At 35.7% G+C, this 18,412-nt stretch overlaps 1 protein-coding gene across 26 annotated transcripts in view; it reads left to right on the top strand.

Moving 5' to 3' along the window:
- RFX3 (regulatory factor X3) overlaps window positions 1–18,412 on the top strand; it is a 312,030-nt gene that overhangs the window by 180,475 nt on the left and 113,143 nt on the right. For all 26 annotated transcript variants that reach the window (XR_012424754.1, XR_012424756.1, XR_012424755.1 and 23 more), the window contains one exon: window positions 3,478–3,575. Coding sequence is in view for 23 of the 26 variants with exons in the window: in XM_074017567.1 (XP_073873668.1) it covers window positions 3,478–3,575 (98 nt within the window). In the remaining 3 variants the exon portion in view is untranslated. The remainder of the gene's footprint in view (window positions 1–3,477; window positions 3,576–18,412) is intronic.

Raw genomic sequence — 18,412 nt, forward strand, 5'->3', positions numbered from 1 at the left:
ATCAGATCAGTCTTGCAAATATTCTATCCCAGTTTGTGACTTGTCTTTTCATTTTCTTCACAGTGTCTTTCAAAGTAGAAATTTTCCATTTTAATGAAATCCAGCTTGTGAATTATTTGTTCGATGAATTACACCTTTGGTGTTATATCTAAAAAGGCATCACCCAACTCAAGGTTATCTAGATTTTCTATACATTTTAAAAATAGGATTATCAGTCTTTCTTTCTCAAAATTTTGGATGCTCATTTGTCTTTGGTTTTGCTTATTATATTTTTAACCTTGCAAACAGGTTTACAATTTTATTTAAAAGTATTTTTTATCACTTCTGAATTTTGTAGTGAGGAAAATTTTTCATAATTCCAAGTAAAAAGAAATATGTTCCTTTTTTATTTTATGTCATAATGTATCATACTTGAATGATCTTCAAATGTATGCTATATTGTTAAGTTTAAGAAGCAAGGTTCAGAACAGTGTGTGTAAAATGCTGGATTTTTTTCTTAGAATGAGGTGTGTATGTATTCACATGTGGGTGCTTCTATACACATTCATATACATTTGCATGTATGTCTAAAAAGATACAGAGAAAAAGGCAATGAAAGGATAAACCAAAAAATAGTGAAAATGGTTACTTATGGGGGATGTGGGGGGCAGTTAGTATGATAGAGGCAACAGGGATGAAAGGAGGATCATCTGTCCAAATATATTCCTTGTTTTATAGTTTTGGTTTTGGAACCACATAGATATTTTATGTAATAATAAAGCAAAATTAAATCAAAATTAAATACAGCAAATCCTAAAATTAAAAAGAAATTTAAACACATGAATTTAACTGTGTATCAAGCTGATGACTTATTTTAAGTGACTTTATAGTAATACAGTTATACATCTCTAGGGGCATATATCTTAAGGGCAGAAAAATTGGAGGAAACAAATAATATTTGATACTCAAATATTAGTAATATGGTATTTTTATTTTGAAACCGTAAAATTTCGTGATAAAGCAAATAAGTAATCGTGTTAAAATCTCTAGTAACCAAAATTTGTAGCATTAAGAGCAAAGATGGGCAAATATATCAAAGATATATTTAATTTGTATCTATTTAAAATTCAATGAAAAAATTAGTATGAATTTATATGTATTTTTATCCTTCAAAAATATTTGTATTTCTAGCTTTGATCAATGAAAGGACCTAGAAATATGAATAGCATCCTAGCAGTGAGCATTCATGGGTTCCAGTTGTAGTCTTTGAATACCATTTTCCACTGAGAAGAGCCAGGGCTTTTTGAAGAAATGTCTGATTCCGGATCTTGAGTAGAAAATATGACAAAAGTCTAAAACATTTGTTATAGCAGAAAGTAGCAGAGTTAAGAAAGATGGGGTTATGTCATAGGAACCAGTTTGAAGAGACTACCATTGGCCAATTTTAGCAAGGAAAAAAGACTGCTAGGATTGAAAGTCATTCAATATGTTCAAAAGCTGGGAATCATAAGGATACAAACAAAACAAAGTGAAAAAACACATCGATCACCTCTGGAGGTTACTGGGGGATAAAGTCATTTTCAGTGCTGTAATATAAAAGAATCATGTACTTATCCTATTCTTCCCATAAAAACTTTTCAAAGTAACTAAATAATTAATGAGAGGAATTTATTCTTTATAGAAGGATTTTGCTAATAAATGAAGAAAGAATAATAGACTACCGCAAGTTAACAACCTTTATTTATTAAAATAATATCTGTAGGAAATGATCATCAATGGCTACTAATATCCTCAGGCAAAACATGGATAGGGAGCAGGATACTATTAATAGACAGATCCAGCTGACAACATGTGACTCCACTGGTTAAACTTAATATTGAAGAGGGACAGCCAGTTGTTATATGTCAACTGATATGGTACCATAGGAAGTACACAACTTTTAAAAAATTGAACTTGTTCAAGCCCCAACATGTACCAGTTTATACAGCATACATGAGATAGAGGAACATATAAAATGACATTTCAGGATGCTGTTTATCAAATCTAGGTGCCAGAAATTCTCCAAGATAAATGACCCAGTTTCTTGAATAAGTAATAGGCAGGAAATAAAAATGATGGGGGAACTGTTGGAGATTCAAAGAGAAAGAAAATATCAACCCAAATGCATTATGTAGACCATGTTTGGATCTTACTTTGAAAAAACCAGTAATATAGTGATTGGACCCATCAGGGAAATTTTAACAATGACTGAGTTTTAGATGATGTTAAGGAATAGTTAATGTTTTATATGTGATATTATTGTGTTCATGCTAAAAAGAATTCCTATCTCTTAGAAATACAAATGAAAATATTTACCAGTGAAATGATATAATCTCTGGAATTCCTTTTTTTTTTTTTTTTTTTTTGAGACAGAGTTTCGTTCCTGTTGCCCAGGCTGGAGTGCAATGGCACAATCTCAGCTCACTGCAACCTGTGCCTCCTGGGTTCAAGTGATTCTCCTGTCTCAGCCTCCCAAGTAGCTAGGATTACAGGCATGCGCCACCATGCCTGGCTAATTTTGTATTTTTAATAGAGATGGGGTTTCATCACATTGGTCAGGAGGCTGGTCTTGAACTCCTGACCTCAGGTGATCCAGCTGCCTCCACTTCCCAAAGTACTGGAATTACAGGGGTGAGCCACTGCACCCAGCCTTCTGTTAATACTTTTAAATAATCCTGTGAAGGGAATAAACAGAAAAGATCATTATCTTGGATGACAAGTACATAGGGTTATTACAATATTTTTTACAAATTTGAGTGTTTGAAATTTTCTATTATGAACTGTTCTTAATTTTAAAAAATTCAGCTTTAATTTTTTAAATTAAAATGGAATAGAATTTCATGTCATCAAAATAATAACTTTCTTCTTTTTTTACTTTTTCTTTTCTTTTTTTTTTTTTTTTTGATACAGAATCTCACTGTGTCACCCAGACTGTAGTGCAGTGGCACAATCTTGGCTCACTGCAACCTCTACCTTCCGGGTTCAAGCAATTCTCCTGCCTCAGCCTCCCGAGTAACTGGGACTACAGGCACACGCCGCCATACCCGGCTAATTTTTTGTATTTTAATAGAGACAGGATTTCAGTGTGTTGCCCAGGCTGGTCTTGAACTCCTGAGCTCAGGCAGTCTGCCCACTTTGGCCTCCCAGAGTGCTAGGATTATAGGCGTGAGCCACCATGGCTGGCCAAGAACTTTTATAATTTTAAACCTGAACAGTTGAAATGTGTCTATACATTTATACCTGCAGGAATGTTACAGAATTTATTCTACATAAATGTTGTAGTTGCTCTGGAACCAACACGTACTTATCTTGAAACTACAGCATGAATCTAATAGTTTTTCTTATAAGTCATTCTCACATTTATCAATAATACCAGAGAAACCTTTGAGGTAGATCTAATGCTGTGTATTCTTCCTATCATACCTACCTCTTACTAAGGTCCTAATACTTGTTTTTCAGGTACAGCAGGTACAGACTGTGCAGCAGGTACAACATGTCTATCCAGCTCAGGTGCAGTATGTGGAAGGAAGCGATACTGTCTATACCAATGGAGCAATGTAAGTTTATATGTGGAAGTCTTTTTAATTCCCCCACTCAGAGAAAAATAATGTACTTTTGAACACCTCCCACTATTCCCAGATTGTTTCCTTTTTTTCAAAGTAACTTTGTACTAGAACAGAGTTACTGAAATTAAGCTGATGTTTAGAGCTTTTATCTACATTTATTAAGAATATGCACTCATTTTCCTTTCACTTAACCCCACAGGATATTTTAAATTATTAAAAGTCTTATGCCCTTTAATAGTTATTCTTTGTGCAGAGAAAAAATGTGTATACCCCTTGTTAGTGATATCTGTATTTTAATGATAGCTTCTAAACTCTATGCTTTTTGTTTTTATGTACAAGGTCAATTTTTATGTGATGGAGTTTGGGATTTTTAAACATTTTTAAAATAAGATATTCCACATAAAATTGCCTGCTACTCAATAAATCTTACTTTCCTACCTAAACCTGCCCCCTGCCTAAAACCAGGTTAACTCTTTTGCCTCAACAATAATATAAATTTTTATTTGGGCTTCTTAGCTGCTTCGGAATAAGACGCAGAATGTTATTATAAATAAAGGAACTAAGAATTATTGTAAATCACTAGGATTGTTTCCAAATTGGCTTTTTTGCTTGCAACCCATAGGCTTCCTCGGTTAACCTAAAATGAATTCAGGTTCTCTCACTGACTCTTCTGCCCACCTCCCATCGATGTTGGTATACCCCGGGATGATAACCTCTGCTGTCTTTATTCTTATTACATCTACTCTTTCCTTGAGTGATTTCATTTATTTCCGTGATTTCAACCTATAAGTTCCATGAAGGCAGGACTTTTTTTTTTATTCACCACTGTAATAACTTTTAACATCAGAAGTATTCATGACCTGTGAGTTCAGTTGTTGTTATCTGTTATTATAACTAAAAACAGAATTCTGGTTAACTTCATATTCATTTTATAATTGTGACCAATGTACTTAAATATTCTGAGCTTTTTGTTATTGTTTCCATGGAAGTGGAAGGAGAATAATCTCACTCTTACTGAGTTTTTGTGAGGATACAAGGAAATATATTTAAAGTACTGAATACAGAGCCTGGTACATAATAGATGATACAAAACTAGAAGCTTTTCATTGACTCTTACTTCTCTCATTTTTTGCTATATTTGGTCACTGAATCTACCCACATCACTACTGCCTAACGCTACCTCCATTCCCTATAAAATAAAATCTAACTTTCCACACTGGCATTCTCCCCATTCCTACTTCCCTAGCCTTATTTTCTACCTTCTAGGCATAACCAACTTTGTGCATTTTTCCCCAAATATTCCCCCTTCATACTTCTATGTTTTTGTACATGTCATTTTCTCTGCTGAAATAGCATTCTCTGTCTTCTCTCCTTTCCTCCCAGTCTCCCCAAACCCAGTCTAGTGTGATCTTTATAGACAGACATGTTACTCCCTTCTTTGTGACATGGACCCTGACTCTCCTTCTCTGCAGTTAGCTTATCCTTCCCTTATAAAGGGCAACATTATCCCCTGACTTTTACTTACAGCATTGTACTATGAATGCTTGTTTATGTTTCCCATAGTAGGAAGGACTCTCCCTGAATGGAAACTTGGCATTTTGTTTTATTTACATTTACTTAGGTGATTGGCCTATGATAAAGTCAGTAAATTTCTGTTACCCTCTTAAATCTATACCTCTTTACATATTTTAGACACACTGTGAATGTTTTTCACTCTACTTACTTGTTGTTTAGGTCCAGGGCCCCCTGGAGCATGATTTTGGAATCTTTACCGTAAACTTAAACTATTGTTGGCATTTATACCAAATGAAAAAGACGCCTGCCACTTCGACCTTTATGCTCTCAGGGAAAATAAATGGCTTTCTAGACACTGCTAGAGGTCACCCAGTTGTCAGTTGTCATTTCATCTTTGTCTGTGACAAGCAGTAATGGTCACCTGCAGGGGAATGTGAGAATGGGAGTTTGTAGCTTTCATGACTGTTGTGGTAGAATGTGACAAGGGAAAAGGGCAGTTGGAATGGGTATTGAGAGAGTTAACTGTATAGTACCTATCACAGTTATTTCTCATTTTGTATTGGTCTGAGCTAAGGTGGAGAGATTAGTCTGTTAAGTATGAAATGAAGTACCAGTTGAGCTGAAAATCAGAAATCCAAAATACTCCCAAATCTGAAACTTTTTGAGCACCAACATAATGTTTAAGGGAACTACTCATCATGCATTTCAGATTTTAGATTTTCAGCTTAAGGATGCTCAACTGGTAAGTATATAATGCAAATATTTCAAAATGTGAAAAAGTAAAAAATTCGAAACACTGCTTGTTCCAAGCATTTTGGATATAGGATACTCAACCTGTAACCTCAGTTAATCAAAAGTGCTTTATGTATCATCTAAAGAATAGTAAGCACTCAATAAACATTAGTTATTGCTGTAAAATTATCCACTTTGTTTACATTTTTCACTACTACTTATAGTTCTAAATTCTGCATATTGTCTTGTGCATTTTTAAACTGCTTTACCAATGATCTTAGGGTCTTCCACATAATAGCTGAACATGAGTTGAATGAATTCATTCATTCACAAAACCTTAGAAAAACAGCATTTGTAAGGTAGGTTCTTTAAAACTATAGAGCCCGTTTAAGTGCAGAAATGATTCAAAGCAAATATCTAGTGCTAACATGTATTTTCTATGGCCCACTAGCTCAGTTGGTTAGATCATGACTAATGAGGTCTAGGTCATGAGGTCATTTGTCACAAAGTCCAATTAGCTTTGATCTGGTCTGTGTGGACTCAAATTGTATCCTCAACTCTAGCCGATAATGTCACAAATGTGCACTTTTGGTCAAGAGGGAGAAGATGCATCTTTAAAAACCTTTCTTTACTATCAAGGATGATTTTTGACTAAAGGTTCTGTAGCATCATTTTTATACTTAATAAGGAAATGTCATTGTGTTGCCATGAATTATACTCAAAATTTTAGCAACTAGGGACTATGAATATTTTTTCTCAAACAGGACTAGAAAATTTTTTTCAGCATAAGCTATTTCAGTCTTTCTGTAATTTTGTAGTGCTGACATTTGACTATTACAATTTTTGTCTCTAATGTTCATTTTAGGGTCTTTCTGTGGCTTCTTTTTATTTGGCACACTTCCATGTATGTTAGGAAAGAATATTCCATATTCTTCTATTCTACCACACTGAATTAATAGCAAGTTAGTGTTTGATCCCTGACTTGTATCACAGTCAGAGTCCCACTTCTATGTGATAATAAATGCTTTTTGCTAATGATACTTCCAGAAGATAGGGACTCTGATCTTTATCATGAACTTTTGAGCACCCAGTACATGGCCCTACAACCTATGCATGCTTACTAATGCTCTTGTCACCAGTGTCCCCATGTCATGTAGCCATAATGCATGGGGTCTCACTCAAGAGGTGATGACAGCTCTCACAGATATGTGTCGTCACTTATGAAAAAGTGTAATCATTATAATTTGATGATACTAAAGTGTTTACCTGGTTCTCCCTGTGAATATGGACAATTACTGCCAGCAAAACAGGCATAACAGTGTGGGTTAGTGAGTGAGTGTACATTTCAGTTAAACAACTGAGACTGCTTTACAGCACTGTGTGTTGGAATATAGTAGCTTTTTGCTCAAGGGAGAAGGTAATTTAATTCACTTTTGCCCCTGTTTATTTTATCCTGGCTTCTGTAGGAACCTATGCTACATCATTTGTGTATTTCCCTGCAGTAGTTTTTCCAAGATTTTCCCAAAGGCTTGATCATTATCTTTATTTCTATAAATTCTTACTATTTATGATATTTAATCATTTAGAATACTATGATTAAACCTGCTGGGAAACATTGCATACCATGTAGAGAGTTCATTTCAATGGAAATTTCTTGGTGTAGTTAAGAAATATTTTTTTTAAATAAAAAGATTTTTTCTTCCCCCACTCTTTTTTGACTCATACCTCCCCCACTTGCTCCTACATCATGCTAGTCAAAGTGGAAATAGAGACATCATGCTGTATTGTGGTCAAATTAAGAAATCTTTATTTTAAAGGGTTTTCTTATAAAACCATTCTTTGAAGCTTGCCCACTGTTTAGAGATAATCAGTGTTTTAAAAAGCAAAATTATTCATTGTGTGTATATCTGTTCTAGTAGTGTTCCTGTTTAGATTATAGATTTCTCAACTCCAATACATAACTTCTCATACCATGATTCATTATACATTAGTCCCTTAAGAGTTCTGTGGTTACACAAGCAGGGAAACACTATGTGATTCACTTTCTCTTTAGAACACTCAATTCCTGTTACCCTTTTAAAAGCTCTGAAAAGTCCTATAGAAATGCATAGAACCACAGAACACTTTTACCTGAATAATATCTAATAAAATCACATGTTATGCTTTGGGAAATGGTACACTAATATATATTGACATTGAATAATTTAAAATCCATTTTTAAAGTACTATACCTATAGTCATCTCTTGAAAAATCATGTATTAGTGCATTTTTGAAGTCATCTAATTATTTTCCCATACAGTTTAAATGAGTAATAAGAAACCTTAAAAGGAATATTTCTTCAGTCTCTTTTCTTCTATAAGTGGAATATGAAATTTCAGTATTTGCAGGTGAAATTATGCTTTCTTCTTCTTATTCAAATGCTGTCTCCTTAAGAGAAATGGTTACGTGGAATTCTGTAATTGAGATGCGGAGGTGCTTTCTTCATTTATGCTTCTACTTATGTACACATTCTGACTGGTATAGGAGTTGGTTTTTGAATCCACTTGCCATTTAGATTTCAGTAATTGTATATGGCTGGTTACGTAGAAATTTCTCTTGGAGAGAGGACTGCCCTTATGTGGAAAAGACCATGAAAGGGCACCCTGTTCGCTGTCTAATACCTAAAACAATGGCCCATGATAGGTGCTCAATCTGTATTTGCTGAATGAGTTAAATGAAGATTAGCATTTAATGATGGATGAGACAGGAGCTGACTACTTGGTGGCTTTAAGTACCAGAGATAAAATGAATGAAACTGAATTGAGATACTGCTGCCCACATGCTCTTCAGCCCCTTCCAAGCTTGCTTGCTTCTCCACATTACAATACAATTGCCCTTATCAAGGTCATTGATGACCTTCAGTTGTTAAATCTAACAGACATCCTTCTAGATTAAATTTACTTAATCTCTAGCCATCAATCAGTCAACCACTCTATCCTTAAATCAGTGTCTTTTTCTGGCTTCTCTGACTCTATATTCTTTTCTCTTCCTATCTTATTTGCTTCTCCTCATTCTTATTATTGACCAGATAAGTTTTCTGTGACTTTAGCTTCAGAAGCATATTGGTGTACATATTTCTCTGGTATTCTCTAAGAGAGACCACATTTCTTCCATAACATGTATGACTATCTGTCATTCTCTTGACTATCATTCTTAACTGATCACTTATCTCTCCCCCACTAGAATGTAAGCTTAATGTGGGCAGGGACCTGGTTTGTTTGCATCCTGTTCTCTCTCTAATACCTAGAACAGTGGCCCATGATAGGTGCTCAATCTATATTTGTTGAATGAATTAAAGACTAGCATTGAATGATAGGTGAGAGAGGAGCTGACTACTTGGTGGCTTTAGGTACACAGGGAAAAAATGAATGAAACTGAATTGAGATGCTGCTGATGTAGCATTCACATAGCTTTCTTATTTGTTTTGTTGTGTTTTTTCCTCTGGTGAAAAACTTTTGAGACTTACATGTGTGTGGTTACTCAGTTTTTCTTGTTTATAAATTTTTATCAGTGACTTCAAATCAAATCTTTTATAGTGGCATTTCTGCTAAAATTGATTTAAGTCCATATTTATTTCCCTGACCTCTGTTGTCAGGGCAAGTGACTCATATATGTACTGACTATGTATATCTTTTTGGTATGCTTCAAAAACCATTATAGCACTGGAAATTTTGGTAATGTTATCATGAGCAACTGCCACAGAATATAAAATTACTTTTTATAACAGTAGAGTTCGGGGTTTTTTTTAAACTCAAGTAGGCTAAAAGAATTAATTTATTTTATTTTATTTTTGAGATGGAGTCTCACTCTGTCACCCAAGCTGGAGTGCAGTGGTGCCATCTCAGCTCAATGCAACCTCCGTCTCCTGGGTTCAAGCGATTCTCCTGCCTCAGCCTCCTGAGTAGCTGGGACTACAGGCGCATGCTACCACAGCTGGCTAATTTTTGTATTTTTTAGTAGAAACAGGGTTTCTCCATATTGGCCAAGGTGGTCTCGAACTCCTGACCTCGTGGTCTGCCTGCCTTGGCCTCCCAAAGTGCTGGAATTACAGGCGTGAGCCACCGCGCCTGGCCTAGAATAAATTTTAAAACACCTTTTCCCTTTCATTAATGTGAAAATCAGGTTTCATAATTGTAGTATCAACTAGTACAATGGTTCTCAAAGTGTATTCCCCAGACCAGTAGCATTCACATCAACTGAGAACTTGTTAGAAATGCCCGCTTTTGGTGCCCACCCCAGTTCTACAGAATTAGGAACTTTGGGGGTGGGACCTAGCTCTCTGTGTTGCAACAGGCACTCCAAGTGATTCTGATGCACATTAAAAGTGTGAGAACCACTGTTCTACCCTACAGAAATAAAGAATTTAAATGCTAAGTAAAGATGTGCAGTTCCTTACAAAATAATCATAGGATGGTATAAAGTTATGACTCCAGTACTCTATATTATCAGCATATATAGTAATGAAAATACGACACATGAAGGAGAAAACTCAGTAAATTATTACAAGAAGTATTACTGACTTTTAACATTTATTCTTGCATTTCCTCCCCAGTAGGTATAGCAATGGCTGAATAAATGCTTTTTATTGTTTTACTTTTTATTATGGCAGTTGAAGTTAGAAGAAATAAGTATGTCTTTTGAATATCAGTGAAAGCAGATGTTTTGTTAGTGATATTCAGTAGTATTTATCACTTTATATTTAACCTTGTTTTTTATTCTTATGTAATAAGGTGAGGTTTAATATCAGGTCACTTGAATTCCTTTCTGAAGTACTGTTTTCCTTTTGGTGTCTTCCACAAAATAGACATGTCATCTTTCTGGTGTATCCTCTGCCTTTCTGCCTGTATCCTCTATCCTCAGTCTGATGTGGAGCACTTGAGAATATCTGTTTTGAAACTTAAATAAGTCAATAAGTAGTGCATGTGGGCCAGGCAGAGATTTTACATATATACATATGTGTGTGTGTGTGTGTGTGTGTGTGTGTGTGTGTGTGTGCAATTTGTTGAAGATTCCAAATAATGTAGCTACTTCTTTGCAGGGCTTTGGTGGTCCATGTAAAAACTACATAATTTGAAGCTGTTTAAGGCAGAGGTTCTTGGTTTCAAGCAACAGAAACCAACTCTGGCCTATTTAAGACAAAGAATTTATTGAAAGATATTTGTTACTCACAGAATTTCCAGGAAGTCTGGAGAATCACGCTGAGAAAAGGCAGGCACAAGTGATGTCAGGCAGCAGGCAGACCTTGCACAAAACCATAGCACAGAGATAGTGCAGTACAGACACCACACCACTGCAGCCATCCCAAACACTGTCTGCCATTGCTACCCCTGGATACTGATCTTGGATCCTGGCCCTACTGCCACTGTAAACTTGACATGTCTCTCACAGTGTGTCACCATTTCCATTGCTTTGTGCCCCTATCTCCTTATTTAGAGCAAGTCCACCTGGTTATTTGAGTGCTAAGTTGATTTCCTTTAGCTTGTTTATAAGGGAGGTTGGAAAAGCCAGTACCTGGCTTTTTGAGCTATTATATTTGGAAGTGGGATTAGTCTCCCACCAACATTCACAAGTTAAGAAACTGTACAAACATAGAGAGTTCAGATGCTGTATAACGAACAGAAATTACGGTAAGTATCTCTACTTCAATGAATCTTCAACATGATAAAAATGGACTCGATTCCTAGGCAGGGATATAGGCTATAGGTCTTTCTGGCCATAAATCACAGTGCTTAAAATTGTGGAATAAGTATTTAGGATATTAGTAATTCCTCTGAATTAAAGAATTTTAAATCCTTTGTGGGTAGTGACTTTGCTATGCTTTATATGCTGTTTTATCTGTTACAAAATATGGTTCTTGAGACATACTCAATAATTATCTGTTGATCAACTGACAGAATCACTTAATTAATTATTGGTTGTCTGTGTCCCTGGAATCGATCAATTAATCACTGGTTGTCTGTGTTCTGTGGAGCCCTGGAGTTCTACGGTGGAGCAGAGGTGCAGAGGCGGCTGTACTGGGAAGGAAAGAGAGAAACAGACTCTGCTCCATCATCTGTGTCCCCCCTTCAACTGGAGCATGTTCTACTTTTATCCATTTGACACTTTGAAGTTAATATATAAATTTAATTGGAAAAGAGTCTACACACCAGTGGGCTTGAAAGTAATTTAAAAAGTAATTAAATAATGAGAAGAAAAGAGCATCCTACCTTCTTTTTACTGTTTGTTTTTAATATTGACTGAAATGGTTTTCCTGGCCAATTATTTTTGGTAAGGAGTGTGTGGATTCATGGGACATTTTCTGAAAAAAAACAAGAAAATTCTACAGCAAGAAATAAAATATTTACTAGATTTCTCTAAAAACCAAATATTACTTTCTCTTCCAAGTCCTTAGAAATAAAAACAAAACAAAAAAGTGTAGGGCCAGTTTTTATCCTGCTCCAAAACATATGGCTGATTTCCTCAATCATATAGCGAGTTTTCTAAGAAAATTTTAATTTGCCATTCCTCTTTAAATCCAGTTTATTTGGTAGTGTGTACACGTTTCAAACAGAGGTATCATAAAAGAAAGAGCGCTGGACTGGGAGATAGCCAGACCAGAGTTCCAGTCTTCCTTCATCTTTTCACTCTCTGTGTCATCCTCAGAGCAAGTGTTCTTACCTCCTCACATCTTACTTTCCCCATCTATAGAAGTGGGGTAACAACTTCTAACCTGTATGATTAACTTCATGTAGATTAAGGAAGATAATATATTCCCCTGTCTCTTAAAAACATTTGTCCCTGGTTCCCAAATGCACCTCTTGTGCTCTCAAACTTTTCTAAGATACTAAAAACTGGCTCATTCTGACTGCCTTTAGTTATTAACTCAGTCTAGTTCAATCAGACATATAAATGCCCTCACTTCACTGAGCAAGCTTCCAATAAGATCACCTCCTATTGTTGTATCTAATTCGCAGGTTCCAGAATCATCTTACATGGCCCATCACAGTCATGGTCCCTGATTGCAACTCCATTTTCTCATGGTGTATTTTTACCTGTCTGGCCTCTGGACTTTGTAGGTTGTCTCTCTGGCTAGAACATTGCCCTACCTCCTCCTACCCATAAGGCCTTTACCACTATCCCAGCCCAAATCAGAATCCAAACTTCTTACAATAGTCTGTAACAGTGGCTTTTAAGCTTTTAAAACTATCACCCACTGTGAGAAAGTTAGGCATACATTTCATACTCTGGTAAGTACATACATACATACTTGGGCATTCACACACACATCATCTATGTGTATATTCTGTATATGATAGAAACAAAATTTCTAAAAATGATTCTTATTCAGTGTAATAAGCACTGATGTTTTCTAGTCTAGTCTAGTCTCTTTTTTAAATGCTGTTGTGACCTATTAAAATTCATTTCATGACCCACTACTGGATCATGGCCTGCAGTTAAGAAAATTGTTTACACTGCATGCGTGTTTAGTTTTTACCTACTTTAACCTCATTTCCTTCTAACAGCTTTCTCATTTGTTGTATCTAAAATACTTAAGACTTCTAATTTCTTTCTAAATATCAGTATCTTTCCTGTGTTGTGTGCTATGTTGTGAGTTTTTGTATTCTCTTCCTAAAATATTATTCTTCCTGTTTTCCGTGGGGCTGACTCCTTTTCATCTTTTAGTTTCAGTCTAAAAAAAAAAAATGTGGCTTTCAGGGATAACTTTCCTTAACTATCCTATCTAGTATGCTCTCTCTTATTTATTCTACTTTTTTTTTTTTTTTCATTTTTTTTTGAGACGGAGTCTCGCTCTGTCACCCATGCTGGAGTACAGGGGCTCGATCTCGGCTCACTGCAAGCTCCGCCTCCTGGGTTCACGCCATTCTCCTGCCTCAGCCTCCCCAGTAGCTGGGACCACAGGCACCCACCACCACGTGCAGCTAATTTTTTGTATTTTTAGTAGAGACAAGGTCTCACCGTGTTAGCCAGGATGGTCTCGATCTCCTAACCTTGTGATCCGCCTGCCTCGGCCTCCCAAAGTGCTGGGATTACAGGCGTGAGACACCAAGCCTGTGGCCTATTCTACTTTTATATTGTATTTTTTTGCTTTCATAGGAATGAAGAAAACTTCTAATTGTCTTATTTTCTTTCTTATTTTTGCCCACTTTCTCCTTGTGTTATGTAGCCCTAATAACAGTAGAGGTCATGTCTGTGTTGTTCCTTTTATTCTAGGTGCCTGAATAGATGCTTATTAAATATTTGTTAAAAGAATGTATGCAGAGTAACCTAAAAGCAATAAAATATTGTACCCATGTAAGATAATGGTTACCATATCTATATTCCATCTTTATAATACAATTTATGGTATGAGATTTACAAGCTACTTTATTTCCTTAATTTATCACTTTCATGCCATTGCTTGATTTTATAGTGACAAGCTTATTGGTTGGAGGATATTCAAAATCTTAGTAAAATACAAAATACAGAATTTAGAGATACTGAGTATCTGGAATTGTGGATAAGACACCTGAAGATAAAGAAAACAGAAAAAATTGGTTATGGCTAAGATAAATTGCCATAATCATTCTAGTGAATAAGTAAGTAGGGAATATTCAAGGTCATCCTTAGCCAAGGTATGTGCTAAGGCATGATGGGAAACAAACGGCACAAAATTACTGAATTCAATGAATCAGAGTCCTGACATTTACATAGAACCTTATAATAGAGTCAGCTATGAAGAAGCTTCTGTCAGCAAGTATACACATATCGATGTGTTCACATTCATTACTGGATACATATGCAGAACAATGGAAAGATTTCTCTGCTGCTATAGAAATAATATAACATATTTTCATGATTTAGTCTATGGTAATCAATACAGAACAAACAAAATGAACACAGCGGTATCTTTTAAATGTGCACAGAATTGCTTGGGGATTTATCTATTTCAGGAATGTACAGTCCAGAAATAGTTAGCTGCTTTCAATCTGATATGCCAAAAATTGAGTCGTTTTCTTGAACATATGTTTAGGAAATTTCTGGAGAAAATAGTGTGCAAGCAGTAACTCTTATGAAGAATATATTCAGTATACAATATAAAAGATGAGCTGATCTGAGATATCAGAATTAGAGAGTCTATTTCTGGTACCTTAAAAAGAACTGTTTATTTTTGCTGTTGGTGCTTCCTTTTTAAAATTAATTCTTAAGTGTTTATTCAGGAGCTTAAAGTATTTAGACATGGAAAAAACCTTTAGGAGTTACCTGTTACTTGTGCATGTTTCTGGCTCTGGCTCTGGCTCCAGGGACTCCAACAAGTGGGTTCATGCTTGTCTTCTTACCTTTAAGGGACAGTGGCTAAGGATATGATGATGATGATGATGATGATTAATTTGGAGATGGAGTCTCGCTCTGTTGCCCAGGCTGGAGTGCAGTGGCGTGACCTCGGCTCACTGCAACCTCCATCTCCCAGGTTCAAGCGATTCTTCTGCCTCAGCTTCCCAAGTAGCTGGGATTACAGGTGTGTGCCACCATGCCTGTCTGATTTTTTGTATTTTTTTTAGTAAAGACGGGGTTTCACCATGTTGGCCAGGCTGGTCTCAAACTCCTGACCTCAGGTGATCCATCCACCTCAACCTCTCAAAGTGCTGGGATTGTGGGCATGAGCCACCGTGCCTGGCCCAGCTAAGGATATTATAATCTGCCTGTATTACTCAACCCCGTGTTTGAAAGTCTCCCCCATTTCTAATTGCAAGTGTATTTTTGTCAAAGCCAAATTCAGACAATTTATCACACTTCATTCCTTAATATAATTGTGTGCTTTTTCTCTCTAAAAATTGCTACTCTTTACCCCAGTGTGTGTTTAGAGTAGCCAAGCCTTGTCCACAGTCGCACAATGTAGTAATGGGGATAGTTTATGGATTAGGCATACTCTTTAGTGACTTTATCCCTTCTCCTCTTCTTTGGTCATTTTTTAGCTTATGAACTGACTTTGAGGGCTATATAGAGATTTTATATATCTGTGATGCATTTATTTGCATTACTGTCCTTTACTGAGTATAATGATACAAAGAGGACAGGCCCAAAAGCTGCAGTGATCCCTTGGGATGTTTTTCTTATGGTGGGGTAGCAACTTCCATGATCACAGAACATCTAAAATTCCAATCTGAAGTGGTAAGTATCTTCTGAAATGGCCCTGCCTTTTCCATGGCTTCTTCTTTACAGTTGCAAGTACATCGTCTATAGGCCTCTTTCTGGGTAATAATGGGGAATAGTGTAGTGCTAGAAAACAGTAAAGTAAGCTGTAAGGAAATCTCAAAATAGCAACAAGAAGTTCATATGGTCCCTATTCCATTTGTTAAGCTATTCCTTAGTAGTTGTTGACATGTATCATTGACAGATGTAAAAAGTTATGTTCCTTTTTTTTGACATAATGGTTGAGAATATAGATTGTTTAGATTCCAGATCCATGATTCATCAGCTCTGTGCTGTAGACTAAGTTATTTAACCAATCCAAACTTCAGTTATTCACCTTGTATGTGAAACAGGAATTATTAATATAACAACACCTACCTCATGGAATTATTATGAAAATTTAATGAGCTAATGCCTAAAAAGCACATAGAATAGTACCTGTTGCATAGTAAATGGTCAGTAAATATTAGCTATATTTAGCTATTATTATGTTTTATTTGAGAAATCTGCTTACTAGTAGGGGGCATCCTGAATCATCCTGCTTGGATGATAAAAAGGAAAGGGGGCACCATGTCCCGCATCTGTCAAAGTATTTATTGTCCTATATCTGTTTCTATAGCTTATTTGACTATACTTAAATATCAACATCAGATTGTGCTGCTTTAAGCATAGTTAATTGGGCCACTGTCATATTTGGTAGACAAAAATTAAAATGACCCCATTTCTCATTTTATCAAAATTTGAAACCAACATGGCTGTTTTATTTTCTTAAATGAACATGTAAATAAATAAACAAATGAGATTTCCAGTTGGGAAATACAGCAGTGATGAGAAGAATGGTACATGTATTTTAAGTGACATTTTTCTATGTCACTTAAAAAAAAAAACATTTTCTATGAATCTGTTTCTATCATCACCCCAGACTAAACTTTTTACCTGGATTTGCTGTGGCTCGTTCTGGAAAGGGCACTTTACCCAGTGTGGAATATTTTCAGAACACTCTTATTATTTTACTAAAGTGTGTATTGTAAATTACAACTATGATTTATAATGAGTTAAAAGTACTTGTTTTAAATTAATCAAAAATCTTGGAGTAGTTTAGCATAATTTCTCATGTTTTAACAAAATAAAAGATTTGTGATACAGAAATTTATGAAACTGGCTATTATGTCTACTGTACTTTTAAATATTTTTATTTGTTGACTGCTTAGTGTGCCAGCTATGTACCAGCAACTGTGTTAAGTGTTGAGAGTACTGATGGGAGTAGGAAGACTTGAGGAAATTAACACATCAAGAGCTATGTTTCAGGAATTCAAAGCATGTTGGGAAAGTACAGACCATAAAACATAACAGCCCTGTGAGGAGTGGCCATAGAGGGCAAAGGATGCAGAAAATAATTTTGAGATAAGGAGCTTCTGTTGGGAGTTTAAGGATGATTAGGACAAAGGAAGGGAGGTGGAAAAAAATGAAAAGGCCTTTCAGGCAGAAGAATCCTTATGTAGTGAAGTAGAAAGGCAAGAGAAAATGGCACTTTAGCAGGACCAGAAAAATGGTCAATATGATGCGAGTGAAGAGAGCATTTGATAACATGGCTAATACCAAGTCTTGAGATTATGTAGTCACGACCCCCTGATGATTTTTGTAAGATGGACGAGAGTTTTGAACTTTTTTCTGAAGGCAAGAGAGAATCATAGGAAGGTTTTGAAGCAGTTTAATTTTTATATTTGCATTATAGAACATTCTCCTGGCAGCAAAGTTGGAGATAGATTGCAAGAGCAACTGATTAGAGAAGGGAAAATCAATTAGAAGGCAGTTGTAGGTTGATCATCCCTAATGCAAAATCCAAAATCTGAAATGCTCCAAAATTTGAAAGTTTTTGAGCACCAACATAAGAGTGACATCTTTGGTTTCTGATGGTTCAATACATACAAACTTCGTGTCATGCACAAAATTATTTAAAATATTTTATAAAATTACCTTCAGGCTATGTGTATAAGATGTATATGAAACATAAGTGACTTTCATATTTAGATATGGGTCCTATCCCCAGGATCTCTCATTTTATATATGAAAATATTCCAAAATCTGAAAAAAATCCAAAATCCAAAACACTTGTGGTCCCAAGCATTGTTGATAAGGTGTTCTCAGCCTGTATAATAGAGAACATTATGAATTAAAGTAGTGTGTATGATAATGGAAAAAGAGAATTGGAAAATTATTTAGAAGATAAAATTGACAGGACTCAGCAACTCATGTCAGTCAGAAGGAAGAGTAATCAATAATTTCCAACGCTGAGGATGGTGGTGCTGCCCTCTACTGAGAAGCGGAAGTGTGGAAGAAAGAACAAGAGAGGAAAGGAATCTCATCATAT

Source organism: Macaca fascicularis, chromosome 15 (genome assembly GCF_037993035.2).
Source record: "Macaca fascicularis isolate 582-1 chromosome 15, T2T-MFA8v1.1".
Taxonomy (NCBI): domain Eukaryota; kingdom Metazoa; phylum Chordata; class Mammalia; order Primates; family Cercopithecidae; genus Macaca; species Macaca fascicularis.